Source organism: Drosophila teissieri, chromosome 2L (assembly GCF_016746235.2).
Source record: "Drosophila teissieri strain GT53w chromosome 2L, Prin_Dtei_1.1, whole genome shotgun sequence".
Classification (NCBI taxonomy): Eukaryota; Metazoa; Arthropoda; class Insecta; order Diptera; family Drosophilidae; genus Drosophila; species Drosophila teissieri.
The window spans coordinates 12768382-12795852 of record NC_053029.1 but is presented as its reverse complement, the minus strand read 5'-3'; the positions used below and the strand labels follow the sequence as shown (position 1 = coordinate 12795852).

Here is a 27471-nt window from a genome sequence, read left to right as displayed (position 1 = left end):
TTCCGATACCCTTAAACCCTTAAACAACCACAAAAACCATGTACTTATGTCAGGCCAGGCGGTCCAGGAACCTCCGACATTCCAGCTCTCGTCATCTCCAACAGTCGTAGATACCACGCAGCCAGCCTGTGTTCAATGATTCCACCAGCCAGGCATTTTGTTTCCAATTTTAGCCCCCGCGTTCTGTTCTGTTTGCGGCTTTTGTTTCGCCAGTTTTGGTTAGGTTTTCGGTTTTAATTTTAGCACAGCGAACGCGACTGCAAACTGGAACTTTGGATGGCATAGGACTTGGCCACGTGCATCTTATGAATAAATATACACAAATATAAAATATGTATTTTTATGACTAAAACTGAAACAGATAAGCAGCACGAGCAGAGCAAACACTTAACAATATTATTAACGATTTTTGCTTCGATTAGCGAGAGAACTTTGTGCATTTTTTACGCGAAAAGCAAAAGCTTACAAAATTGATAATTGAATAAAACATAAACTATGGATGCAATTTTTAATAAATCAAATTATGAAAATGAAAAGTATACAAGATACTAGCAATAAATTAATAGAAAAAAACATTCAAAGCATGACTCATACACTGTGGGCGCACTCACACCTTCCCCGAAAGGGTTCCGAAATATGTGGGGCGTGTTATCTTATCATTTAAAATCGTTCCTGAATGGACTGCACATGTGTCGGCATGACTAGTCCCAAATTGCTGACCAATTTCACTGATTCGTCAAGAAAGCAGAGTGTAATAGGCTTAAGGTGGATTGAAAAGATATGATTGCTAATTGGGGAAGCCTAATAATCATACAATGAACTGAATTGTTCTTTTTTGCTTGCATACTGTCTTCTCTATTCGCTGAATTAGCAATATACTTTAAAATCTGACATCTGATGGAATACTCATTTATTCAAAAGGAGTAAGTAAGAATTCATCATAAAATGTGTTTGGATTTGGTTTTTATTTGTGAATTCCGGGTTCGTAAGCGTAAATACATAGAAAGAACAAAAATGCGTACTTGCTTTGCTATGCAAATATTAAGTATACTTTTGATAAATAGTTCGAAATAGAGTCCTAGAAGCTGTCCTCGTTGGCAATGAATTCGTCGCGAATCTTTTGCAGCTTTGTGATAAGTTCCACCACGGAGACCTCGCCGTGCACCTTGTTGTCCCGGGTGCGCACATTAACGGTGTTGGAGGAGCGCTCCTTGTCGCCGACCACCAGAATGAAGTTGAACTGAGCCAACTGAGCATTGCGAATCTTCTTGTTCATCGTGTCGCCAGCATCGCAATCTGCCTCGCTCATGAATCCAGCAGCATGTAGCTGGTCTCGCACGGACTGGGCGTACTGATCGTAGGCTGGACCCACTGGAACCACCATCACCTGGCGCGGTGACAGCCAGAAGGGCCACTTGCCAGCAAAGTTCTCGGTGAGAATGGCAATCATTCGCTCCACTGAGCCAAGAATAGCGCGATGGATGATAACCGGCCTCTTCTTCTCGCCATCGTCGGCGATGTAGCTGAGATTAAAGCGAATAGGCAGCTGGAAGTCCAGCTGGATGGTGGCGCACTGATGGGCACGCTTCAGTGCATCCAAAATGGTAATATCAATCTTGGGTCCGTAGAAGGCGCCATCGCCGGGGTTCTCCTTCCATGGCATCCCAAACTCGTTGAGTGATTCTTCCAGCGCCTTCTCCGCATCGTTCCACTGCTCCAACTCGCCTAGATAGTTATCCGGACGTGTGGACAAAACTAGCTGGAAGGAGAATCCGAAAATGGTATACACGTGGTTCAGGAACTCAAGGCAGCCCTTCATCTCGCTTTTAATCTGCTCGGGGGCACAGAAGATGTGCGCATCGTCCTGCTGGAAGCGACGAACACGAGTTAGTCCGGTTAAAGCACCGGAGAGCTCGTTGCGATGGAGCACACCGAAGTCGGCCATTCGCAGTGGCAGCTCTCGCCAGGATCGATTGCGGTTATCGAAGATGAGACAATGTCCTGGACAATTCATGGGCTTGAGGGCGAACGTCTCCTTCTCGGCTTCGAAGGAGAACATGTTCTCGGCATAGTGCTGCCAGTGGCCGGAGGTCATCCACAACTTGGCGTTGTAGATGTTGGGCGAAATAACTTCTTGGAAACCACGCTTTCTATATTCCGCCTTCATGAAGCTCATCAGGGTGTTGTAGATGTGCGCTCCTCGCGGCTGGAAAAAGCATGAGCCAGGCGAAAGCTCATGGAAGAAGAACAGCTCCTGCTCGCGACCGATTTTGCGGTGATCCCGCTTTGCCGCCTCTTCCTGAAGTTTCTCCCACTCCTTCAGCTGCTTGGGATCGGGGAACGAGATGCCGTAGACGCGCTGCAGTGTCTCAGCGTCGGCCTTGCCCTCCCAGTAGGTGGAGGAGTTCTTGGTGATCTTCAGAGCCTTTACCTTGCCGGTGTGACGAACATGGGGTCCGCGACAGAGATCGATCAAAGAACCGCACTTGTAGACAGTGGTGCGATCGGTGGTCACCTTCTCGTTGAGAATGCGCACCTTGAACTCGTTGTACTTGAACATCTCGAGCAGGTCGGACTTCTTCATCTCCAGACGTTCGAAGTTTTGCTTCTCCTTGACAATTTGCTTGACCAGGCCCTCCATGGCGCCGTAGTCGTTGGTGGAGATCTATTTGGGCAATCCATTTAGTTTTATTCTTACTGAAAATCACTAATTACTTACTCCCTCGCCATCCAGATGCATGTCGTAGTAGAAGCCATTATCAATGGGCGGTCCGTAGCACAGGTGTCCACCATAGAGGCGCTCCATGGCCTCACCCATGATGTGGGCAGAGCTGTGCCAGAAGACGGCCTGCGCCTCCGGGTCGTCGAACTTCAGAAGCTGCAGTGTGCAGTTGCCCTCGAGCACGCGGTCCAAGTCCCACACATCGCCGTTCACCTTGGAGATGACGGTGTTGTCGGCGAGACCCTGACTAATGCCGCGAGCCACCTCGTACGGAGTGGTCTCCCAGGAGGTGGCGTCCACCTGCTTGCCATCGGGCAGTGTCACCTTGATGGCCTCACGCGGCTTGGCCGCCAGTTCGGCTTCGTATTCCGCCTTGCACTTGTCCCAGAAGACATTGCGCTCCTCGATGTACTTGGGCAAGGGGTTGAGCTCTGCAATCAATATAAGGGATCAATGGAATTTCAGGAGTTTGGTTACTTTAAGGATTGGCAATGAATCATTGCCAATCCGCCTTATATCCTTACAAGCATATACAATATATGTACATTATTTAACATTTCTAACTTGTTTTTGGAATAGGAGAACTTGTAAGTAAAAGCTAATCTTAAATATATGCTACATTTTTTTGTACAGGACAGCGACGTAGGGTATTCTACAGTCGGGATGTGTTATGTGTTCTATCAATTTAATCCTTAGTTAGGTTTCCTTACCCTTGCGAGTATCTCCACCGCCGGATGGCTTCTCCTTTTTCTCCTTCTTCATCTTGGCAGCCTGCAATCCATCAGAAATAGGTTAAAAATCAATAACAAAAACTAATACTTTCAATTGTCCAAAATGTGCTACGTATGCAATTAGGCAAACGCTCTTGTTCGGTATCTACTTTTGACTGATGTTTTCTTATTGTTTAAACAATTGGGGACACGGCAATGAGAAGAACAAGACGTTTTCGGCGCTTTTTTAACAGTACTCCTATCTCTGTTTTATCGAGCTGTTTTTGAGCGTATCTTCGTTATTTTATGGCTGATGCAATAGAGTAGCAAACAAGACACTTCATAAGTTGGTTGGTTGTTAGTGACGTCACAGCCGGCTGCACTGATTCATTGGAGAATCGCACACACTCACACAGACAAACATTACATTTACACGTGCCAGCAGAAGAAGGCAATTAAATTGAAGTTTAGGTCAATTCTTTTTAGCTTAAAACACCAACCAAAGTTGCGTAGCAGTGCTGTTGTTGTTCTTTCAATAGTTGTTGCTGTTGTGGTTGTTGTGTTGGTGATTTCGACTGCGTCTGAACTTTCGGCAAAAACCGCTGGCAAATGCGGCTTATTTGGCTACAATATCTGCCGCCCTGCGGCGCCAACTTCAACATAATTCGGCTAACTAGCACTTCTCATACACTCGAATGCAGTTCGAAAAGAGTTTAACATGCCTTTTGCTTGTTCAAATCCAAGTTATTTAGTTCCGTCACCACGTTGTCGCCCATTTTTTACGAAACAAATTTATCAAAAAGAAGCACAGTGTTACCAGGCGACAAAATAACAGTGACACGGAAAGCTAACTCTAAGCTATAATAGCATCTATTTGAAATGCAACATTCTCATCCAGTTTTATAAAACTATTCTTCATTTCAACTATTTCTAGTCGTAAAAGCGAAAGTCAGGGTTTCCTTCAATAGATTTAACTATTCTTTAAAGATTTAGATACAAGAGATTTTAAATATATTTTGATTAAATTTTTAAGCCAAATAGACCTTTTCCTACCCATATTTAATAATCGATTTTTTCAACTAATTTTATAAAACGTATATGTTAGCAATATTAAGACTTCTTTTAGAATACTTAGAACACCCCTCGCTGGTAAAACTTTTGATTTTCAGTGTGTGTTGGCCACACTGCGCGTGTAAGTGCGAAAATAACGGTCAGCTGTTGATTGTTTGGCGCCAAGTCGAGTTCGAAAGTGCCCCCAATTCGAGTCCTGCGATTCGGGCCAACTATTGATTTTCTCACAGTGCTGACATAATTTCCTCGCCATCGAGTGCAGTCGTGTTTACCTAGCGTGCTACGCTTAAAATTGGCCAAACGGAGTAAAAATTTCGGTCGGAGCGTAACGGAAAAAGGCGACAAGATTGCACATCTACTGGAAAACCCCCTGCATCAAGGCAACGGTGGAACGGCGGACCGTCTGGGCGTGGACTTCGAGTTCTACATGGCCTCGAAGGTGCATCCAAGTCCGGGGGCGGCACGCAGTGTGTGGGCGTTGCCCCTAACCGCCTCCTCCTCCTGCAACATGGTCGTCGCGGAGGAGGATGGCCATGCCCACGCCGACGACATCCATTTGGATCACCGACCGCATTCGCCACCATTGACGGGTCGCGGGACGGACGGTGGTCACGGCAGTGGAGGCGTTGAGGACCACGAAAATGTGCTCCTCTTTGAGGGGTTGGATGGGGCCACCACCGTGAGTCTGGACGACATCTTCGATATTATCAAGAACGGAGAAGTCAGCGAGGTGGAGAACCTCGTGGACAAGTTCGGCATGGAGTGTCTGTCCGCCAGGGATCGTCATGGCTACACGCCAGCCCACTGGATAGCACTCAACGGCAATGTCCAGCTGATGCGGTACCTTATCGAACGCACTGCTCCGATCGATCTGCCCTGTTTGGGTACGCAGGGTCCACGGCCCATTCACTGGGCGTGCAGGAAGGGCCATGCCTCCGTGGTGCAGGTTCTCCTTCAGGCGGGAGTTGCCGTCAATGCGGCGGATTTCAAGGGACTGACGCCACTCCATCTGGCCTGCATGTACGGCCGTACTGCCACGGCGGCATATCTTCTAGGAATGGGAGCGCTCAACAACCTAACCGACATAAACGGCGATACGGCACTCCACTGGGCGGCCTACAAGGGACATGCGGATCTTATGCGACTCCTCATGTACTCCGGCGTGGAGCTTCAAAAGACGGACAACTTTGGCTCGACTCCACTGCATCTGGCTTGCCTCTCTGGTAACATGACGTGCGTGCGCCTGCTGTGTGAGAAGTCCCAGCTGGATCTGGAGCCGAGGGACAAGAATGGAAAGACACCGATCATGCTGGCACAGGCTCATCAGCACCAGGATGTGGTGCGTCTGCTGTACGGCGAGGTGAAGAAGAAGTCTCGTTGGATTCCCTCGGTCTCGGAAAGTTGGGGCTGGCTATTCGGCGGAGCTGGAGACTCCAAGGGACCGCTGTTTCTGTTTCTCTTTTCGGTGCTGCTTTGGGGCTATCCCATGTACATGATCCGTGCGATTCCCATCACGTGGAACATATTGAGGCGCTCGCACTATTGCTTCATATATTGGAACGCCGTGATGTGGATAAGCTGGGCCATAGCCAATCGCCGGGATCCGGGGTACATACCACTCAGTTCGGATGCCTACTACCGGGCCATCAAGCAGATTCCGTACTTCGACAAGCTGAAGAAGCGGAATGTGATGCTAACCAGGCTGTGTCACAGCTGCCGGTGCCTTCGTCCGCTGCGAGCCAAACACTGTCGCGTGTGCAACCGGTGTGTCTCGTACTTTGACCACCACTGTCCCTTCATCTACAACTGCGTGGGACTGAGGAACAGGATGTGGTTCTTTCTCTTCGTTCTCTCGGTGGCCGTCAACTGCTCCTTCACCATCTACTTTGCCTGCTACTGCGTGATGATCGAAGGCTTCACGATGCTCTATGTGCTGGGACTCGTCGAGGCGGTTGTGTTCTGCGGCTTGGGTTGGATACTCACTTGTACTTCGGTATGTGCTGCTTTACCAAAGAAATTATTTGTTGTAACACCATTTACACCGGCAGATTCTGCACGCCTGCATGAACCTCACCACAAACGAGATGTTCAACTACAAGCGCTATCCTTACTTGCGGGACAAACGCGGACGCTACCAGAATCCCTTCTCGCGAGGTCCCATCCTGAATTTGCTCGAATTCTTCGTCTGCCTGCCGGATCGGGGCGATGACAACGATCTCCTGCTGGAGGATAACATTTGATTAAGGATCTAGGATCGAGCCCCTGCTCCCCGCCGGCGCAAGCTGCCCGTGCGTGGATAATGTTGCGAGGAGGCAGCCAGAGACCCACTCGGGTAGGCTGCCAGTTTGGTTTTGCTCCGCAGGCTTTCTGCTTAGTCGAATGCTTTAAAGTTCGAACCAAAGGTCAGCAAGTGCGTGTTTTATCATTTACAAATGCAATCTACATATAATTGCGGAAGGACGTCGGAAGACTTCAACGAGCACTTAAGAGCATTAATTGTCTCTGGTGAGACTTCCTTCCGCAATGCTGTTCAAGCATCGGCCAGCCGTGCTTTAGCTTTTTTAACTAATTACATTACCTTTTAGGCTTGGATAAGAATACGCTTCTCTCGTTAGTTTTTGTACAAAATTGTTATGTATAAAATGTTATTTAATGATCTCTATATATTATATACCTATTATAATCATAAATGGTGTAAAGTTCACTAAATGGCTAGGCAGCGGTTAGTCACTTGGAAGTGCCCGCACCAGTTTGATCATTTTGTGTTTGGGGAATTGCACAAGTAATACTAGCAGAAGATCAGATCGGAGAATACGATTATGTTGTGGGTACACTTTGGCATGTATCTTGGGTGATGGAAGTCTAGAATGAATCAATATTTCGTGAAGTATGTAAATGTGCGCGTTATGCTTAGCTCTCGAAGCAGAAGTCATAGTTCTCGGGATCCTCAGGTATTGGCGGTGGGTCCTTGCTGATGTCCACGCCTTCAGTGTCCAGCAAGCGCAATTTGATCTCCATGGACAGCAGAGTGTCGAAGTCCTCGTTCTTTTGCTTGCTGACCATCGGTTGACCCAGCAGAGCGTTTATCCCGTCCGTCCAGTAGTTGAATATGCTTTCGTCGGGGGCCACAAAGTCCAACGTAGAGTGCTCCATGTTCTCGAACGTTATAGAAAAGGCCAGGTTCACCGCGGATTTTCGAATGCGAGTTTCTTTCATATGCGGACATTCCTTGCCCTCAAGCAACTGCTTAATCTCACTGATGGGCAGTTTCTTAGGCAACTCCTCCATGGTGGGTATTGTCTTCTCATCGCAGTCACCGTAATGAATCACCTTGTGATTTGGCGAAAGACGAGCGTACCAGAACTTGTCTTTAGTTCGAGTGCCTCGCAAGTATTTTGCAAAATGGGTACCTTTAATTAGAAGATTTGACAATGTTTAGATTGCCCAAAAGAGTTATATATCAGTGGATTTTTACCTTCCACCAGAAATGAGAGCCGCTGCTGCTTGATTAACTCAAGAATGTGCGGCGATATCTTCTCTTTAAGCTTTACAATCGCCGACGCTGTGGAATCGCACTCCTCCTTCGAAGTGCGCTCCTGCTGACGCAGTGTTGTGATCTGCTGATAGGTCAGCAAAGCGATCTTGTTTCGGAAATCCTCCAGGTTCTCGGGTCTGCACTTGAGAGTGCGTTGGATCTGCTCTCGCACCACGCTAAAGGTTGTGCTGAAGTCCTCGGCAGTAGCACGCATGTCCTTCCATGTGCGATTCAGCGTAATGACGCAGATGCAAAAGAATTCCTCGAACGGCGAGTCGTGAGTGAAGAACATGGGCTGGAATTCGCCTGATTGCTCGGCTGGCGGCTCGCCAATGCGCAGAATGTCGCATAGTACCTTCACCAGTTCGATTGAGGTGCGTCCGAAGGGACACTCGTGCTCATCCGCACGGCAGGAGTTCTCTCTGACAATCTTCGCGTACTGCTGGGTGTAGTGGCGAGCAAAGTACACCATACAATCCAACGCTAATATACCTGAGAAATAAGTTGTTGATTAGCATATACAAACACTTTAATATGTTAACACCTTCTTACCTGGCGGCGTCTCAATAAAATCCTGGGCAGGATTAATATCACACTTAAAGCCCAGTTTTTTGTAGTACTGCGAGAAGTTGACGTTGCCAGCTCCGGAGCCACCGCCACGTCGAGAGTGATCGTCATTTTGATTCGAATCGTTGGTATGATCGTCGAAGGCTATGCGCCGCAACTCCTTGATTTTCTCGTGCGCATCTTGGTCCTGTGCATTCATCTTCATTCGCATGCGCTTCTCCAACAGACCAAGAGTCAACGTTTGCAGTACGTACAGCTGGTGGGTCATCTCCGTGCCCAGTCCATTGCCGATTAGGGCCAGGCGGAACTGCTTGGCACTGATAGTTTGGGCGATGGTCCTACGGCGGCCCTCGTCCGCTTTGACGAACAGAGCGTTAAGCAGGGCTATGGCATTTTGTCGCATCACCGGCGAATTGACATCCTGAAGCAATCGGAGAATATCCTGCAGTTTGATGTCCTCGGCAACCAGGACATGTTTATTGCTGCACATAACAATGTTCTCCAAGTTGGATAGGGCGCTCTCCCCACAATTCGTAGGATACTTCTGGAAATTTCGCACGATCTCGATGTTGCGTGCCACGAAGGAGTTCTCCGGCACTTCCCACGACACTGTACCGTGCTCCATCAGCTCCACAAAGCTGGCCAGGCTGTATTTGAGAATGTCTTCGTTGGTCTGGCCGCCATCCTCGATCATCTTAATGAGTGTGTCGAGTCCCTTTTCCTTGATGAACTCCAGGGCAAAGGTGTGATCGGTGCTTAGGGAAGTGAGCTCCTTCAGACGCAGCGCCTTCTCCTGGGGACTCCCATTGAGCAGCACCTCCATGGCATCGCAGGCAGTCTTGGAAGGCGAGTACTGCAGCCGCAATACGGAGCCATTCTTGATCTCATTGCGATTCTTTTCGGTCACGTACTTCTGGTTATTCTGCTCGCAGAACTGGAGGGCGTAGTTCTGGTGATCGCTGATGGACCAACCATTGCAAATGTCCTGGATTTTACCTAAAAGCGAAGCCGAGATTAATACGCTGTAAAACCAACTTCCTGACTAATTGTATGATTTGCATACAAATGAGGAAGGGGAAATGAGTGCGCTGACATCACAATAACACAAAACATAAAGCGAAGGGCGTTGGTTGGAATTCCTGTTTATGTAGCGTTCCTTTGCAACTATCAACATAATTCATGTGTAATAACTTTTAGGAACTTTGTTGTACAGTATTAAAGCAGATTTTTTTTAAAATTGCTTGGCAATAATCACAAAATCTTTGCTTTTATCTGCTATTTACTCACTTGCCAGCGGATGCCTCTGATCCAGATTTATCAGCTGCGGCATATGGTTCTCCCGCTCCACGGCTATCTTCACAATGTGTGAATCCTTAACCGTCGTCTTCTTTGGTATCATGTTGGCCCTTCTTCAATTAACGTTAATTGCAACTATTATTGTTTTTCAGCGTAAACTTATCTTCTTTTTTTAATTGAACGCAGTGTGACCAGTTGCCAAGTACAATGAAATGTCTAAAAAACTTACGCACACTACCGTTGCGTTTTGCATCGGCAACACAGGGCGGGAAAACGATTTGGGTTTGAAATAAATATTTTCATGATAACAACGTAGAGTCATTTTCTTACTATTATACAATATTAAAACGGAAAAAACTAAATACATTTCCTTTTTGTGGTTTTTATTTTATCGTCAACAATTTAATAAGTTCGCCAACTACCTTAACATTAATACTATTTCCCAGCAGTCGATACTTTTGTCGATTCGTTGTTTCTGCAGGAAATTCAAAATCCTCCGGGAAACTCATAAGACGAGCAACTTCCCGGGGCGTGAAATAGCGAAGTTTCACCTGGTGCAACAGGCCCAAGCGTTGCTGCAATATCTCCTCCGACTTTACGCCATCCTGATTATTTGTGTCAATTTCCTTGACCAACTCGAAGATGCGATGGGATTCCTCCTCCGAAAGCGGTGTGTATGCAGAGCCCGTTCCCTCGGTGTAATGGGTGTAGCCCTTTGTGAAGCACATGGATCTACTTTGGGCAGGATGGATTATGTCCATGACCAGCACTCTTTTGATTAGGACATCGTCGGGCACCAGGAAATCGGAAGATACATTTTCCTCCACAATCTCGGAGATTTGCGAAATAACTTGATTCTGGGCTATATCTCCCGGCATTGCTTCCCAGATCTTGCCACCAGCGAATGGAAAGTCAGCACCCTTGCGGGCAATGCAATAGTAGCGATATCGAGTGTTTGGCACATTGAATTGCGTGGGCGTTAGTATAAACTCACGCCAATGGAATCCCGACCGTTCCAGGGCCTCAATGAACTGATTTCGCGCCTGTGAGCTCTCGAATCCCTTGACGTTCTCCATGAGAATGTACTGCAGGTTCTGGCACTCAGGGATCAGACCACAAATATGAGTAAGTGCGTCCGACCGCTTGTCCTCCGTGTCCCTTTGCAATCCTTGGCGAGTGTGAGGCTGACATGGCGGGGACATCAGCAGTATGTTGGCCTGAAGCTTTCCGATCTCCTTAACACTCAGACTTTGAATATTCCTCGTTTTCACCAAGTTATTGCCGTAATTGTGCGCATAAACCGCATTTGCCACGGTGTTGACATCCATGGCAGCAACTATTTCTCCATCCAATTGGGCATCTTCAAAAATATTAGTTAGTTCTGCATTTATTGTTATCGACAAACTCACATTTAAAGGCATAATGCATCCCGCCAATGCCACTGAATAGTTCTAACACTTGAAATCGCATTTTAATTAATTATTTTTGTTTACAAACTACACGTTGTGAGTGGCACGTTTTCCAGCACTACCCCCAAACAGCAGGTTGTCTGCGTTTCCTTGTGATTGGTATCGCCAGACAGTAGAAGAAGAAGAATATCAACACGTGCCGCTTGCATTTTTGTGAAGTCTTCGTGATTCTCCCGGAAAAATGATAAAAATTAAGCGAAAGACAGCACCTCCGCCGGTGGAACAAGACTCGGACAGCGACTCCAGCTTTGACGAAGAGGAGCCACAGGATTTAGACATCCAGGAGGGGCCAGTCACAGATAGCAGCGATGAAGAAGCCGCTTCCAGCAGCAAAAAACAGCCCAAAAAAGGGGAAGCTGGTGAGGAGTTCAAGGGCGAGGACGAGGAAGATGACGACGATGAGGAGGATGACGATGACGAAGGGGAGGATGATGACGACGACGACAAGAAGACACGCATTCCTGTCTTGAATCCCCTCAGCTTGATGCGCAACAAGGAGCAGCGTTTGGCGTTGTACAAAAAGATGAAGAAGGAGAAGCACAAGAAAAAGATGCAGGAGCGCCGTGCCCGACGCAAGGCTGGTGTACCCGCCAATCCTGGTCACACCATCGAGAGCCTGCGAGAGAAGGACCAGACAGAGGTGGCCAATCTAAACGATTCCGATAACGAGGAGTTGCAAAAGGAACTGGAGATTGACGATTTCAGCTCGTACTTCGAACGTTCCTACGAGCCCAAGGTGCTGATCACCTTTGCCGACAATCCGGTGACCAAGACTCGTAAGTTTGGACTGGAACTTTCGCGCATATTCCCCAACGCCTTGGTTAAGATCCGTAACAAGTCATCGGTGAAGAAGATCTGCAAAAGCGCCGAGCGTGAAGAGTTTACAGACGTCGTGATCGTTAACGAAGATCGCAGAAAACCCAATGGGCTGCTGGTCATTCATCTGCCCAATGGTCCCACTGCACACTTCAAGCTGTCCAACGTAAAGCTGACCTCAGACATAAAGCGCGATCACAAGGAGATAACCAAGCACAGGCCGGAGGTGATCCTAACCAATTTCACCACCCGCTTGGGTCTGACCGTGGGCCGCATGCTCGGTGCCCTCTTCCACCACGATCCCGAGTTCCGCGGCCGCAGGGCAGTGACGTTCCACAACCAGCGAGATTACATCTTCTTCCGTCACCACCGCTACGAGTTCACCAAAGAGGGAAAGCGCGTAAAGCTGCGCGAATTGGGGCCGCGGTTCACCCTGAAGCTACGATCCCTGCAAGAGGGAACATTCGACAGCAAGACGGGCGACTACGCCTGGATTATCAGCAACAAGCGGCACTCCATGGAGTCCCGACGCCGCTTCTTCCTCTAGGTGTATTTCGAGGCATTGTATTTAGGTATAGACAACTTAATAAACCAACAGTTAATACGAAAACAATAGTTCGATTGAAGGGAGGTGATAACCTTTAGCGACCGCCGTATTGTTTTGTCGTGGATAAAATAAAATACAAATCTGCCTTAGCCTAAAAAATGTGCAACACTCAACAGTTAACCAATTGGCACACCACGAGACTACCGGGCTCCGTCACCATTTACATGGTGGGGCACTGGGGACCTGGTCCGCCGGCAGCAACGCCGGCAATGGGATCGCCAAAGGGCAGGTCGCCGCCCGTCTCGGCCAGAATCTCTGGTGGCGGCTGGCCGTAGTCTTGCAGTTTGCGCATGTCGTCCAGCACGACGCGAAACTTCTCTCGCTTCACGGCGGCCGAATCTTCGGCCTTCTCGCTTTGTAAATGCGCCTCAATCACCTTGTACAGCTCCATTTGCTTCTGGTACCTGTAAACATGGGGCTTCTAGTGAATGTATTTCTTTGGGTGTTGGTTCGGAGCATACCTTTCCTTGTCCTCAGCCGAGAGCTTGGCGTCGTTCTCCTCGAGGTACTTGGGGTACTTCTCCAGCAGCTCCCGGATGCTGGGCAGCAGAATTTCAGCCGAAAGCAAGCTCTGCATCATGCCTTCCATGAAGGGTAGGAACATGTTTCCATCGCCCTCGCCAGCCTGTCAAACGGGGATTGCATTAGGATCGAGCAAGGAGGAATATTTTATAGGAAACATACCCCCTCAAGGTTCAGTGAGCCAAACATGCTGGCTATGTCGTTCTCCGAGGCGGGAGCAGCCAGGTTCTCGGAGCCCTCCTGCAGGCCCTTGAGAGCCTGTGAAATGCTGTCAGAATACTTGGAGACATCCTCGTCGGTGGCCGAATTGTCGCCGCTTAAGGTGAGCGCGGCTGCCTCGGCCATCTTCTTGAACCCGGCCATGATCTGGTCGGGATCCTGGGGCAGCGGCGGGATATCGCCACTGGGCGTGTCCGGTCCTCCGAAGAGCGTGTTCATGCGATCGGCCAGCACCTTGGCCTGCTCACTGAATGCGCATTACAGGTCAGAATACAAAGTTCAAGTGCCGCGTGTCAATGGCGCAGTTACTCACATGAAAAACGCATCTGGATCCTCGGAGCCCGCAGCTCCTTCAGTGGTCGCCACATCCGAAGACGAGGATGGCTCCTTTTGGTCTCCTGCACCACTTTTATCGAAATCCTGGAGAGCACCTGTGCGGAAAGTTGAGGACGCAGTGCGCATTATGTAAGGGGTCGCGACGTGATCGCCAAACGCATTTCCGGGCTGTACTCACTGTCCAGCAGGTCGTTTAATTCATCACCGTTCTTCTTTTCTTCGGACATTGTGCAATTACGGGCTGCTTTTCCTTGATTTCGAGGTGGGTGGGAAATGGTAGAAAATAAAGACCGACTAATCAATCAGTGGGACCGTACATCAGCTGCTGGTGAATCCCGAAGTCAGCTGGACAGGTGTGGCTACACTGACTCGCTTCTTAGTGCGACCGTATTCGTATTTTTTTTTGGATTCTAGAATAGGTTTAATTTTTAGATTTTCGTTGGTTCGTTTGAGACCTTAAACTCAAATATAATTTTAACAACTTAATTTTTTTGTTTACGTAAAATAGTACACATGTATGGAGGTTTATTTTTTAGACATAGTACCTTAAACTAAAAATTCTTATTTTTAATGGTTACAATTTTGAATATATATTTCTAAAAAACTGGAATGCATAATTATTGTGGGCAACACATAAGTATGAATATTTCAAGTTATGTAATATACATATATTTAATATATTTGCTGTCCATGAAAATGTGACATATTTGGAAAAATATATGCTTAACAATAATAGGTCATCTGTATGCCGATCTATAATAGTATATCCATATCCTGTCTGAAACTCAACTAATAAACTGCCATTCGAAGCATTTAAATATCCCTCCTGTCTCGCAAATTGAGACAAACCAAGGACATTAGGCGAAGATTATCTAAAATAATCACCCAAAATATTTACGCATCTTCTGCGAAACTCTCAGCCGATCTCCCCGGGAATCGCACCTCGCTGTGCGCGGACGGAGATCGGCGACCGAACTGCGACCAAACTGCGACCAGAGCCCAAACCGCACATACTGAGTGGTGGGTGAGGGGTCGCAAATCCATCAAGGTCACGGCGCGACGCTGATGCGCGACCAATTCCGAAACCAGAACGTCACACCCATGGACGGGACGGTATACGGGATGGGATTTTGCAGTAGGGCGTCCAGGTCTAGGTCCACTCCCGCCTGAAGGTCACCGCGCCGGAGGAACCCCGCTTGGTTTCCTCGATTCCTCTCATATGGTCAAATGGATGGGCTGGGCTCTTTGCGACTTTAACCGCACGGTTTACCAGAAGAGCAAGACGAATCTTCGATTCGGTACGCCCACGCAGCGAAGTATTGTGGTAAATTTGTGTTTTTTCCTCACTATTGGGGCGGAGTTTTCTTCGGGTGCCTCGGTTCTCTGAAAATGTCAGCATGGGCGGAGCTTCGCCTGAAATAACGCATCATTTGGTGTTTTATTTGCGGCTTAGGGTGGAACAAACCGCCTGAAACTCTTACATTCCACATAGAAGTATGGTAATTTGACTTTTTATGGGGTGTAGTCCATTTTACTCTACAAATTATACATACATGTTTTTATTAGAAATTATCCTTAACACACTTTTTAGGAAAAAATTGTTTATTCAGTAAACTCACATTTTTATTCCCTTTTCCCTGCGAAACAGGGAATAAGTAAGTTCAGCTTCTATATTCCTGGAATCGAAGTAGTTCAAAAAGTCAAGACAACCGTCAAAAAGTCAAAAGAAAAGTCGAAAACGTAAAAACCCCTTCGCTGGCCAACACAATGGATTTGGGCCACACTCACACCCGATCCCAATAAACCCAGAAACTCGCTCTTTTTTGACATAATTTTTAAGGCACCAAATGGCTCGTCATAAAGTTGTTTATTCGGATATAATCGGTTTGCTAGCGTATGCATTTACCTGAATCTCCACTTCCCTACTTCCCCAGAAGAGAGCTGAACGGAACCCAGGATCCTTACCGTCATAAAATGCCCATCAGCGTTTTCACTGGCATCTTCACTTCCTTTCCGCTTGCACACATTTTTTTCGGGAACTTTGCCAGGATCTTATGTACATCCTTTTCATATGCTGACTGCGATCGCAGCGCTATTTTTTCCGACATTTCCGTATCCTTCCAGCGAAAGATGCCCGATGCCCGATTTTACGATCCACTGATCAGGAGATAATGGATTTCGCGATTGTTCGGTAATGGCGATGATGGCGGTTTTATATGCACATTATTTGTATTGGTGTCGTGTGGCTGCTTCAAATATTCGTGGTAATAAATAAATAAATAAATTAGGCTTATTTTGATTGATAAGATAAAATTAGTGGGTTTATTAGGTCTTTGAATACAACTTATCTCTCTGAGAAAGTCTAGTTACTTAGTATTACATTTACAGAAAATGATTAAATAAATATTAATAACTTCATTATAGTCTTAGTAAACTTTATATTACATTTAACACTTGCGATAGTTTTAAATTTAACCTTGAATTGTTAATTTAAATATCAAATTGGACTACTCAAAAACCGAATCCATGATGTGCATATATGTTTCAACATGTTTTCTGTCTGGCCAGGATTGCATTATCTTTTGATATTTTGGCCATGGTAATTGCGATTACAAGGCTGGCAGACGTTCCTGGAAAACTCTCAGTTTTCCTTTGAAATCCTGCCCCGAAAAAGAACTGGAGGAGAAAACTGCTGGCAGCTTCCCGAAAGACAAGATACCCACTTCCACCATCAACCATCCTCCATCCACCATCCTCCATCTACCATTGCGCAATGGAGCGAGCTCTTCATGCTCCGGCACCCATCGCTCTCCATCAAAGTGGGCATGCAAATGAGCCCTTGCGTCTGCCATACGTTCTCCTCTAGAGGATTGGGTCGGAGGGTCGTCTGCTCCAGATGATGTGGGCTGGTGTGGCTGCCCCCAGTCGCTGTTCTGTTTGATTAAGCGGAAATTAAGTGTGCGTTTCGGTCGCAGCCTCCCAATTCGCCATGCCCTGGCTTTTTATCGGGAACTGCAGCACATATTTTTTATGTTTCCCGATCTACTTTGAGTCTCACAATTTTTCGGCAAGAGCTGCAGTTTGCTTCTTCAGGTCAAATATAATATGTAGTTCTTATTAATATGGTTAGGAATTACGACCAATTAAGGTCAATGGGAAAACGTAATGCTATCTAGCTTAGTTTTTCAAGCATATGTATAAGCTCTTCGAATTCGATTCACATCCTCTTTATTATAAATCAGAAAATTCTTTCCTACTAATGTATAAATAATCACGGGCTTTGGAGTCCATTTTCCATTGGCGATGCATTTTTTAATAGAAAACGCAGCCGAGAGCCAGTGATTAATGAAACAATTGAATAATTTTATTTAAATTCGCATACATCCGATGCAAACCGTGGCGAATGGACAAACGCCGCCGAAGAGAAGATCCAAGATCTCCAAATCCAAAACGAGATTCCATAGAAACACTCGAGATGTGAGAAAAACGCCACCTACTTCTTCGTGGACTCTACGCCGAGAAAACTAATGATGTTCTTCGCTGGACATACGGATGGTATATGATCGATCCGCGATCAAAGCTGATCGACTACAAAGCAGGGCAATTACAAATCGGGGAACTGGACAACAGGTTGCTGGCTGCTGGAGATGGGAAATGTGGATGTGGCTCAGGCTTCGTCTCTGGCTGTGACTGTGGATGGAGATGGAACCACTCGACGAACCCGGCCGGAAAACAAATTAATCTTGTTGACGTCGCGGCCTCGTCACTTTCTTCGCCAGGTCGAGGGCCCAGGTGTTTGATCTCGACCTGATGCTCCGATGCTCCGGTGCTCTGGTGCTCCGATGCTGAGGCCGATCTTCTGTTGGACAAAGATGGGTTGCGCCTACCTTTGCGCCTTCTGTTTAATGATCAATTTGTTGGCCTCCGTCTCAGATGTGTGCCGACAGCGTTTAGCAGTCGATTGGCCCGGGATTGGTTTGTTTGTGCCCCGAGCTGCGTTTGTTGTGCCCCAGGCTAATGAGTTTCTCGAAAGTGGGTGTATGTGGCAGGGGCTCCCCTTTTCGCCCTGGGACACTTGCTGCATGATCGGCGAAAAATCCGCCAGACTCTGCGACGTCGAAGTACACAGGAAGATAATCCTTTAAACTATGGGGTAGATTATAAACATTGAAATACACAGGGAGATAATCCTACTAAGGGGTATTCAAATATCGAAATACAATGTAAGATAATCCCTTTAAACTAAGGGGTATATACATAAATAGGAGTCATAACATTATTTATGATTTAATAAAGTCCTTATTCATTTCATTTTAATTTTTATCTATTAAGGTACTAAAATATATATTCCTAAAGAGGTAAAGACTTCCTCATTTTGCTGAAGATGAATATGCCCATATAGGAACCCTTTCTGCTAAGTGTTTTCCCTGAGTGCATGACGAATGTCATGTGGTCGGAGTGCCAAAACCAAACGATTGTGGGCAGAGGCGCGAAGTTCCCGCCGATTGCGATCGATGGAAAGATGCGATGAGAGATGCTAATTTCAGGACAAAGGAGTTCTGCGGAAGCCAGCTCGCGACCCACAAACAACTAATGCCTTCAATTAGCCGGGCTAAACTGCTACCAAGAGCAAGGGTTAATCGCCCGGAGATCGCAGATCGGGGAAGGCCCTCAGCTTTCCGCCCCCTTTTTTTTTAGAGTGGGCGTGGGCTGCGTTAAGCCGCAGCATTTTTACTATGACTACCTGGATGTGGACTCCTTGTGGACGGCTTGGCCTGTCACACCCCGACTGCCATGGCAAATCGTTTACAAATGTTGATCAATAAAACGACGGACTGTAATGCGATTATCCGCTATAATCGGGCGATCAACACTCGAGAACTTTTCCAAAATATTTGAAAAAGTCAACTGGCGATCGGCGGAATCCAGGACGCGGGACTGGCCAGGATCCAGGACTTAAGCTGGTACGACTTTCCCTCTAATCTCGCACTTTGCCGCTATTTGTTTGCATGCTTTAGCGGGGATTGCGATTTACGATCGCTCCTTGCCCAGGACTCCGGAGAAAACTCGCTCTGGGAGATTCAGAGATGGGATTCGGGATAGGATGGGCCGTGACCAGGGGCACTCTTTTGCCACTCGTATTTACTAAAACTTACTGCGGATTAGGAAAAAGTCAATCGCCGCCTGCCAGTCTGTCGAACGAGTGGAAATATTTGAGGATCAGCGCAGAAGCGGAGGATCAACTGAGGACTTAGGATTTAAGCCAGAAACATAGATTAATGGGGGAATTTAAAATAAATTAAATACAAGTATTTAAAACATTAAAAAAAGGAAGTCATAAATGGTTGGACAAATTGTAATGTTGGGTCTTCTCTAACTTGCCCTTAAAAGACGCCATTTATTTGTGCAACGCAATTTTCTTTACAATCTGATTACTTGGACTTGCTAACTGAGGATAATATACGACGCCCCAAGATGTGGCATGCCACGGCGTGTTAAGATATTCCTGCCAGAATTCCCTAATTTCTGAAAATCATGGCCCTAAATAGTTCATTATCTAAGCATCCCGCAGAGCGTTGAACGGGAAGTTCCTTCTGTGGGCTGTGGACATGCAGATTCGATGCACACCACAGCATCCAACAAAAAAGGAAAAGGAACCACTACGCCAAAGGGCCTGATAAAGACATTAGGCCCAGGGAACGTGAAACGTGAAACAATCAAGGCCGTTCCAATGTGTGACAACAGACCACATTACGTCCGGCCAAAGCGAATCGATTGCCAAACACAAACAGCGCCAGAAACTGGCAGAGGATAGGCTGGAAAAGTACCCTGGGATTCTGGCGACTGTGCCATACCTACTACGGTTACATTTATATTCGATGCTGATTCGATACTGTTCCATCAAATGTGCATAATGAATGGCATGACAGTATAAATTATATCTGATTCAAATATTCATTTTATGATGGGTTTCTATAACTACACTTTATTACTCAACAGTTGCATGGTATACTTAAGTTTATAGCCTGGCAATAAAAGAAATGCATGCGAAGTGTTGCGCAACTTTCGCTTGTGTTTTTAGATTTATGAAAAGGTCAAATGAACACAGCAAATACTAATAACACATTTTTAAAACTGTTTAAGATGAAAAAAACTTACTGAAATGAATATCTAAAGGAATTGATTAAATAAAGTTAAATAGGAACTGCTTTTCGGTACTATATTATAGTTATAGTTAGTATAGTGCAATTATTTACAATTTGTTGACAGGATCATAATTTAGGATCATAAATAAAGCATGGCTTGAAAGCACATATATTACCTTAAACGATTTTGAGTTTGAAATAAAAACAAGTAGTATTAAAAGACATGTGAAACAAAGCTTGCACATCCTTTTGCTTTAAAAGCTAGTTAAACTGATAGTGATTTAATCGTATGAAACACACAATGTATGCATTGTGTTCATCGATTATATAGCCATTTGTGTGCATCGATTGAGCGCACGAGCCTCTCGAAGCAGGTCCTCCAAATCAGATGCGATTCGAGTCGAGTCCTGTGTACTCTTGGAGATGTGTAGTACATTCGCAGGTACGAAGGATCCGCTGGCGAAAGTTGACGATCGCGAGGAGGATTTTCATTCATAGCACCCTGGGTGGCATCGTAAAAAGTCTCTTAGCATCCTTATTCATTGCACGGATGTGTCTTCATTTTCCCGCTGGCTGATTCGTGGAAATGCGAGCGAAGCTGACTCGCAGCGTTTATGGCAGCGATGCCTCCTACTGCTTCCTGCACCTCGGCCAGGACCTTTCTCTACCCAAAGTGGCGATCCTGTTGCAGGATCTCAGGCGATCCTTGCCAAGCGTTGATAGCGCGAAATTAGCGTTATATGAGTTGCCTATTCAGCGCTCATTGTCCTGCCAAATTGTGAAATCAACGAGGATCAAATCGGATAGAGGCTATCGATCGCGGATTGAGGCGCCTTTCCATTAGATTCGAGTTGCATGTGCTTGCGATAATTGAATTATCACAGGATACTGGCTAGTCTGCCATCGTGGCCATGGACTCAAGGTCATCGGGGATTTTTGCTATCCTGCCAGGCGCAAATGTAGGCACTCCATACTGGGTGCCTTGTACCACGAACTCCTCCCGTTGGGTTTGCTTAACCAAACGCCCAACGGGCAGCCGCACCGAGCAGTAGAAACCCAACCTTTGTTGCCTTGCGGCCTCCGTTGTCCTTGATCTGCATCTGGATGTGGTGCTCGGCTTGGATAGGGATCCTGGCGAGGAGGATGCGCATTGGTCACGTCTCTGTGGGCCAATTTGCTCGCTGGCGTTTCCAGTGCACTGGGGTGGGGTCCATCATTAATTCTTGCAACACTTGGCACTTGGCGCTCTCCATTGTTCGCGGCTATCGGGTTTTCGTTGTTATCCCGCTCGGCGCTTTCTTTTCTTTTCCAGCGGTTTTATTTAACTTCTTTTCGAGGGTCTCTGTTGCGTGAAATTCCATAATTAATCAAACCCACGAGGGGCCATAGAAAAGGGTCGAATCGATGCTATAGGCCTGAGCAGCGGAGCATAATGGTTGCCAAAGCATGACAAGGATGTGGTCATGGTAAGGATGTCTGAAGCCACTTGGTTGAATGGTAAATTGGAAAGTGAGCTGTTGTTAGTATATTGATATTAATATAATAAACATTTTCGAAGTTATATTCAACTGTGTATGAATCTTTTATTGATTCTTTTCATCCAAAATTTCCGTTCTTTTTTGTTTTCTATATAGCATATCTAACTTTCTGATCTCGATGTATCAAAAAGAACCACAAATCGTTGATAACTAATAGAAACACAATTTTTCTATATTTTTTTTAAACTAATAACCGGTAGTTTTGATCACTTTTTCATTTAATTTAATATAAAAATTTTAAATAGGCGCAATTTGAAATGAAAACCTTTGTTGACCGTTTCCGAAAGCTATAAATAACTGAGAGAAAAGGGGCTACTCGCATGCCAATATAAATGAAAGCCATAATTAGGTATCAATAAAGGATATATTACGCTTGTAAAGAGTGTTAAACGCGTACTCGATTGCATTATGGGTTCCAGTGAATATCTAATTTGATTTCCGGGGTCAACTGGAACCCCAAAGCACATCTCAAGTGAGAGTAAACCAAACCCCAAACCTCCTGGCATTGATCATTTAAGTCCCTATAACCTTATCCTTGTAACGAGGTATCGATAAAGGATATGCCACGCGTAAAGTGCATGATGCCATTAGGTGCACCTTAATGCGGTAATTAGTTTCCGGAAACCAGTGGAACCCGCCACTATGCATAGGACTTGAATGGAAAGCCCAGGATCCCGAGCAGAATGGGGCTTCCCTTGCTCCCGTACTCCCCATCCAAAGTTCTCCCCCGACCACCCATTCCAAGGTACTCTTCCAACTGAGACGCCCCCTGTGGCGAGCGAGATGGGTGCTATATGGGTCGATGTCGATGTAGAACTCGATGTGAGCCAGAGCGAGAGGCAGCTGTGGAGAGCGCTGCGATTGGTCCGCGTGGTGGTTACCTGCCAAGTGGCAGTGGGATATGGCCGACGTCTGGGCCGCGGCTTCACAGAAAGGCAACGATCTCGTCCGGCGTTCGGATGGTGAAGTCAGTCAGGCACAGACAGCGCAACGAGCCACACCGCATCTCGTCCTCGTTCTCGTCTTCGCCATCGCCTTCGCCTCCGTTTCATCTTTCTTATCGAGATTGCGAACTTAGATACACAGATATTCGAACTGCAACTAATCGGTTAATCAGCAAACTAGCAACGCTTACTTATGACTTTGACAAAGTGCGCAGCCATTGCCCAGAACTAAAGTGATAATCAAGTGATATACGAACTTCAAGACTGAGTTAACGCCGGTTTTGCGCCGGGACAGCTTTACGCATCTTGGAGCTCCAGAAACTATGACCGTAACCGCCTTTGCTGCCGCAATGCACAGACCCTTCTTCAATGGATATTCTACCATGCAAGGTGAGTGTCTTCGATGTTCTATATCATCCAGGTTGTTCTGTACAGTCATTTTAGAATCTTCGGTTTTCAAATTAACTTACACACATCTTTGATTTCCTGAAAACGTTTTTACTTTTAAGTAGAACTTGTTTGGGATGTGAAAGCTCTTTTTTAACGATCTCATAATAATCTAAACATTAAATTCCACTTCATCTTCCGTATTCACTAATCTCGTAAAGCTTCGTCCTATGAATCTGCAATATCTAGTTGATCATTTCCATATATCTCCCTTTCTAAAATGACTGCTCAAATCCCGCTAAAGATCTCAGCTTGGTCCAAGGCCGTCGGCTACTCTCTAATGGCCATTAGTTGCCCGGCGGGAGAGTCGCGCGCCTCTGACCTTCGACCTTAGCTGCGAGTTTCCCTCTTCCCGGGAAGTCAACTCCGGTCGAAGGTGTCGTAAATCAAGTGACACGCGCTCCGCGCTACCTAGCGAATTGGAAAAGCCTCTCTAAATTCCCATTTCCTCATCTTCCATTCCAGACATGAACAGCGGCCAGGGGCGCGTCAATCAACTAGGTGGAGTTTTCATCAACGGTCGTCCTTTGCCCAACAACATCCGTCTCAAGATCGTCGAGATGGCCGCCGATGGCATTCGGCCCTGTGTGATCTCCAGACAGCTGCGCGTGTCCCACGGATGCGTATCGAAGATCCTGAATCGCTATCAGGAGACTGGCTCCATCAGACCAGGAGTGATCGGTGGCTCCAAGCCGAGGATTGCCACGCCCGAGATCGAGAACCGCATTGAGGAGTACAAGCGCAGCAGCCCGGGCATGTTCTCGTGGGAGATCAGGGAGAAGCTGATCCGCGAGGGAGTCTGCGACAGGAGCACAGCACCCTCTGTCTCCGCCATATCGCGCCTGGTGCGTGGCCGAGATGCTCCACTGGACACCGATTTGTCCTCTGCCTCCGGATCTCCGGGGGGTGATGGCACCAAGGCGTCCAGCTCCTGCGGCTCGGATGTCTCCGGCGGCCATCACAACAACGGCAAGCCCTCCGACGAGGACATCTCCGACTGTGAAAGTGAGCCGGGCATCGCCCTGAAGCGCAAGCAACGCCGCTGCCGGACCACCTTCTCCGCCTCCCAGTTGGACGAACTGGAGCGCGCCTTCGAGCGCACCCAGTATCCCGATATCTACACCCGTGAGGAGCTGGCCCAGCGCACCAATCTCACGGAGGCACGCATCCAGGTGTGGTTCAGCAATCGGCGTGCTCGTCTCCGCAAGCAGCACACCTCGGTCTCCGGCGGAGCTGCCGGTGGAGCAGCTGCCTCAGTGAGCCATGTGGCCACATCCAGCTCCCTGCCCAGCGTGGTATCAAGCGTGCCCAGCATGGCTCCGCTGGCCATGATGCCGGGCTCCCTGGATCCAGCCACCGTGTACCAGCAGCAGTACGATTTCTACGGCAGCCACGCCAACATTTCCGTATCCGCCGCAGCTCCCATGGCCAGCAGCAACCTGTCGCCCGGAATCACCACCACTCCACCGCACCACCATCAGTTCTACAATCCCAGCGCTAACACAGCCAGCTACATAATGCCGGGGGAGAATGGCAACACCACACCCACCGGAAACATCATCGTCTCCAGCTATGAGACGCAGTTGGGTTCCGTATACGGCACCGAAACGGAAGCCCACCAAACTATGCCACGTAACGAGAGCCCCAACGAGTCCGTGTCCTCCGCCTTCGGCCAGCTGCCACCCACGCCCAACAGCCTGTCCGCCGTGGTGAGTGGAGCTGGAGTGACCTCCAGTGGGGCCAACTCGGGAGCCGATGCCTCGCAGTCGCTGGCCAATGCCAGTGCTGGAAGTGAGGAGCTTTCGGCTGCCCTGAAGGTGGAATCGCTGGACCTGGTCGCGGCCAGTCAGTCGCAGTTGTACGGCGGATGGAGCTCCATGCATGCACTGCGCCCCAATGCGCCCCTTTCGCCGGAGGACTCGCTGAACTCCACCAGTTCGACCAGCCAGGCTCTGGATGTCACCTCCCACCAGATGTTCCATCCGTATCAGCACACGCCGCAGTACGCCTCCTATCCCGCACCCGGCCACGCCCACTCGCATCACGGACATCCCCATGCGCCGCATCCGCACGCACATCCGCATCCGCATGCGCAGTACGCGGGCGCACATCCGCACTATCCGCCGCCCAGTTCGTCGGCGCACTTCATGCCGCAGAACTTCAATGCCGCCGCCTTCCCTTCGCCCTCGAAGGTCAACTACACAACGATGCCGCCACAGCCGTTCTACCCCACCTGGTACTAGAATCGGAGATCCTCCTACGGATCCTCCACCTCCTCCTCCAGGAGAAGGAGCAGGAGCAGGTGTCACCAGATCCCTGGTGACAAGTCGCCAAAGATGTACATATAGAGCAGGGGACGAAAATAAAAATAACATTATATTTGTGTGGAGCAGTACAGACATTTTCCGTTTGGGAAAACCGCTGACAGACTCGCTCCCACACAACATAGTTCCAATTCGTAGACCTAAGCCTAGGAAATAGCACCAAGTTAAGATTAGAGTTTAAGATGAGTAGCCTAAGTAGCAAGTGCCTTTAAATAAAACTATCTATGCTAATTTACACCGTACTCCATGATCTTTCACTCGAAACGCTGGCCATTCAGCAGCCTTGACACGCTTCCGTACGCAGCGGGAATGGGAAATGGGAAATCCTCTGGGCCATTAGAGCCTTTAAGTAGCTGCGCATTCCACGGACCACGGCTGGAGATCGCAACAGTCGCCCCGGGTGAGATGGCTGCTCTCGGAACTCCAGATCACGCTGTGAGCAGGTCGCTATGTAGTATAGTTTCCGGAAAAAGAGAAAACTCCCGAAAGGCCAGACGATGCATCAAACTAGCGAAGACAACTCCAACCAAGGTGTTAATTGCCCCCTCGATTCCATCGAATGGAGTGGCAACTGTTGCCCTGCGGAGTAATTGCCCTCGTTCGGACTTACCTCAAATTCACACCTCATCCTCGGGGATCTGCCTACCCATTCTACGTGTCCGAGCGATGGCAATTAATGAAGTCATTATCCTTGAATCCTCACCTCCATCTCCACCTGCAGACGCAGCTCAGACAGCCTAAGGCACTGGCTCTATTATTTTAATCTAGAAAGAACTCCTAATCGCTGTTTGTTTATCTCTGGCCAGCGACGGGAAAAGTAAATATTGACTTTACAATCGACTTAGGAATCGGCAAAGGACTTAACAGGTAGACTGAAAGATTTGCAAGATCGCACAGATTGCACAAAAACCATTTAGATCTGAGATCTTCTAAAACTATAATCTCCTGACTTGAGACCTTGTTAACAGCCATTCTACCATCTTTAGACACAACATCTAATGCCAATTTAATAGCGCCCATCATGGCCAACTGGGTTAATAAACCAATTACGATTTTAATTCGCTGCCCACTGAGATGGGGTGAAATTTCCCATTCTCGGCCACAGTAGCTGAGAAGAAAGCTTCGATCGGCATCGGCGAATCATTAAATTCAAAATACTACGCATTAATTTTCGGTAGCGATATAAAATTACCCAGCAAAGCTGCGAGAGGAAAAGCTCGACGATGTAACCTCCAAAACTGAGGGGCTTCTGTGGCGATAATGGAACTTATGGTTACCCCGAGATCATGGACATATGCCGATCTCCGTGCACTGGCAACTGGCCACCGGCAACCGGAGGTGGCACTATGCCCTCCCCTAAAAGCCGTGATTAATGAGCTGACAAAGTGTTGAACATCAAAGGCAGGGAAAACAGTAATTTACAACGACGCAACGCGACTCGAGATGAAATTTAATTTAATTTTTTATTAATTGTTGCTGGGCATCTGATCGAGATCGAGACTGAGATTGAGATCGAAATCTACCTGCTGATCCGATGATGAACCAATAAACCCAGGCGTTGCCTGGCACATAAGCAGCGCAAAACCTCAAAATATTTACTCGACAGCAAGGTGGACTAACCCAAAATAGGGATTTGCGAGCGATTTGCGAATCAAAATTTCCAGTTCCAGGAGGTGTCCTTAAGGTTGCGAAAGGATTTGTAGCGTCAGTGGCTGGCTGTCCCGCTCGCACTCGCACTGCCTTTCGCGCAGCCAGGATTAGGCCGTTTCGGAAATAATCCTTTGCTGCCAGGAAGAATGCAGTAAACGGCGCACAGCCCTTCGGACCAGGTCAACTCGTTTTCGGCCCGTTCACGTTTACGATGGTGCCATAAACTTTTATTTGCTGTCATTCTTCGTCCTCGTGCGCGGTGCTCATCGCTCAGCCGGGACACGAACCCCTTTCCTCGCAGGATAATGGCTCCTTTCGCAGGCAAGAGTTAAGCCGGCCGCGTAGGAAAGGCTTAGCTTTCACTCAGGCCGACAGTCAGTCAGTCAGTCCGCCAGTCAAACCGAGTCAAAGTCAGGTAGAGGATGTGCTTCGCGTTAGGTAGAGTCCTTTCTCCCGAGTTTCAAACTGCTGCGATAATCCCTGCTAATGAGGTGTCCTGTGCAAAGCAGAGCTGTGTGCATCGCGATATGCGATGAGGCGGATGAGAGTCTA

General features: G+C 47.6%; 7 protein-coding genes across 10 annotated transcripts; 3 read left to right on the top strand and 4 right to left on the bottom strand.

Moving 5' to 3' along the window:
- Window positions 1-946: 946 nt before the first annotated feature.
- On the bottom strand, window positions 947-4253 carry LOC122614577 (threonine--tRNA ligase 1, cytoplasmic). 2 transcript variants are annotated; one of them, XM_043789157.1, is made up of 4 exons: window positions 4155-4253; window positions 3433-3493; window positions 2720-3153; window positions 947-2665 (listed from the first exon to the last, which is right to left on the bottom strand). In XM_043789157.1, exons 1-4 carry the CDS (start codon window positions 4206-4208, stop codon window positions 1079-1081), a joined length of 2136 nt encoding a protein of 711 aa, XP_043645092.1. In that variant the 5' UTR covers window positions 4209-4253; the 3' UTR covers window positions 947-1078. The 2 variants fall into 2 exon arrangements, with proteins under 2 accessions (XP_043645092.1, XP_043645082.1); XM_043789147.1 differs by lacking the exon at window positions 4155-4253 and adding an exon at window positions 3933-4124.
- Window positions 4254-4749: 496 nt separating this feature from the next.
- Window positions 4750-7157, top strand: LOC122613610 (probable protein S-acyltransferase 23). Of its 3 annotated transcripts, none has more exons than XR_006325698.1 (3): window positions 4750-6496; window positions 6552-6905; window positions 7089-7157. XR_006325698.1 is itself a non-coding variant. In XM_043787856.1 (2 exons), exons 1-2 carry the CDS (start codon window positions 4931-4933, stop codon window positions 6741-6743), a joined length of 1758 nt encoding a protein of 585 aa, XP_043643791.1. In that variant the 5' UTR covers window positions 4750-4930; the 3' UTR covers window positions 6744-7127. The 3 variants fall into 3 exon arrangements, 1 of the variants encoding a protein (XP_043643791.1); XR_006325697.1 differs by having other exon boundaries at window positions 6552-6913; XM_043787856.1 differs by having other exon boundaries at window positions 6552-7127.
- A 38-nt stretch (window positions 7158-7195) lies between these two features.
- On the bottom strand, window positions 7196-10096 carry LOC122613602 (engulfment and cell motility protein 1). Its single transcript, XM_043787843.1, has 4 exons — window positions 9893-10096; window positions 8591-9601; window positions 7979-8530; window positions 7196-7913 (listed from the first exon to the last, which is right to left on the bottom strand). The coding sequence occupies exons 1-4, from the start codon at window positions 10002-10004 to the stop codon at window positions 7414-7416; spliced, it is 2175 nt and encodes a 724-aa protein (XP_043643778.1). The 5' UTR covers window positions 10005-10096; the 3' UTR covers window positions 7196-7413.
- Window positions 10097-10267: 171 nt separating this feature from the next.
- On the bottom strand, window positions 10268-11422 carry LOC122615005 (tRNA (cytosine(38)-C(5))-methyltransferase). Its single transcript, XM_043789836.1, has 2 exons — window positions 11311-11422; window positions 10268-11261 (listed from the first exon to the last, which is right to left on the bottom strand). The coding sequence occupies exons 1-2, from the start codon at window positions 11369-11371 to the stop codon at window positions 10285-10287; spliced, it is 1038 nt and encodes a 345-aa protein (XP_043645771.1). The 5' UTR covers window positions 11372-11422; the 3' UTR covers window positions 10268-10284.
- A 50-nt stretch (window positions 11423-11472) lies between these two features.
- LOC122614997 (probable ribosome production factor 1) lies at window positions 11473-12796 on the top strand. Its single transcript, XM_043789824.1, has one exon. The coding sequence runs from the start codon at window positions 11552-11554 to the stop codon at window positions 12731-12733; it is 1182 nt and encodes a 393-aa protein (XP_043645759.1). The 5' UTR covers window positions 11473-11551; the 3' UTR covers window positions 12734-12796.
- An 11-nt stretch (window positions 12797-12807) lies between these two features.
- On the bottom strand, window positions 12808-14255 carry LOC122615015 (peroxisomal biogenesis factor 19). The gene is made up of 5 exons (XM_043789848.1): window positions 14049-14255; window positions 13848-13965; window positions 13478-13781; window positions 13255-13418; window positions 12808-13197 (listed from the first exon to the last, which is right to left on the bottom strand). The coding sequence occupies exons 1-5, from the start codon at window positions 14095-14097 to the stop codon at window positions 12954-12956; spliced, it is 879 nt and encodes a 292-aa protein (XP_043645783.1). The 5' UTR covers window positions 14098-14255; the 3' UTR covers window positions 12808-12953.
- Window positions 14256-22492: 8237 nt separating this feature from the next.
- Window positions 22493-25511, top strand: LOC122615873 (segmentation protein paired). The gene is made up of 2 exons (XM_043791042.1): window positions 22493-22888; window positions 23411-25511. Exons 1-2 carry the CDS (start codon window positions 22822-22824, stop codon window positions 25186-25188), a joined length of 1845 nt encoding a protein of 614 aa, XP_043646977.1. The 5' UTR covers window positions 22493-22821; the 3' UTR covers window positions 25189-25511.
- The last annotated feature ends 1960 nt before the right edge of the window (window positions 25512-27471 follow it).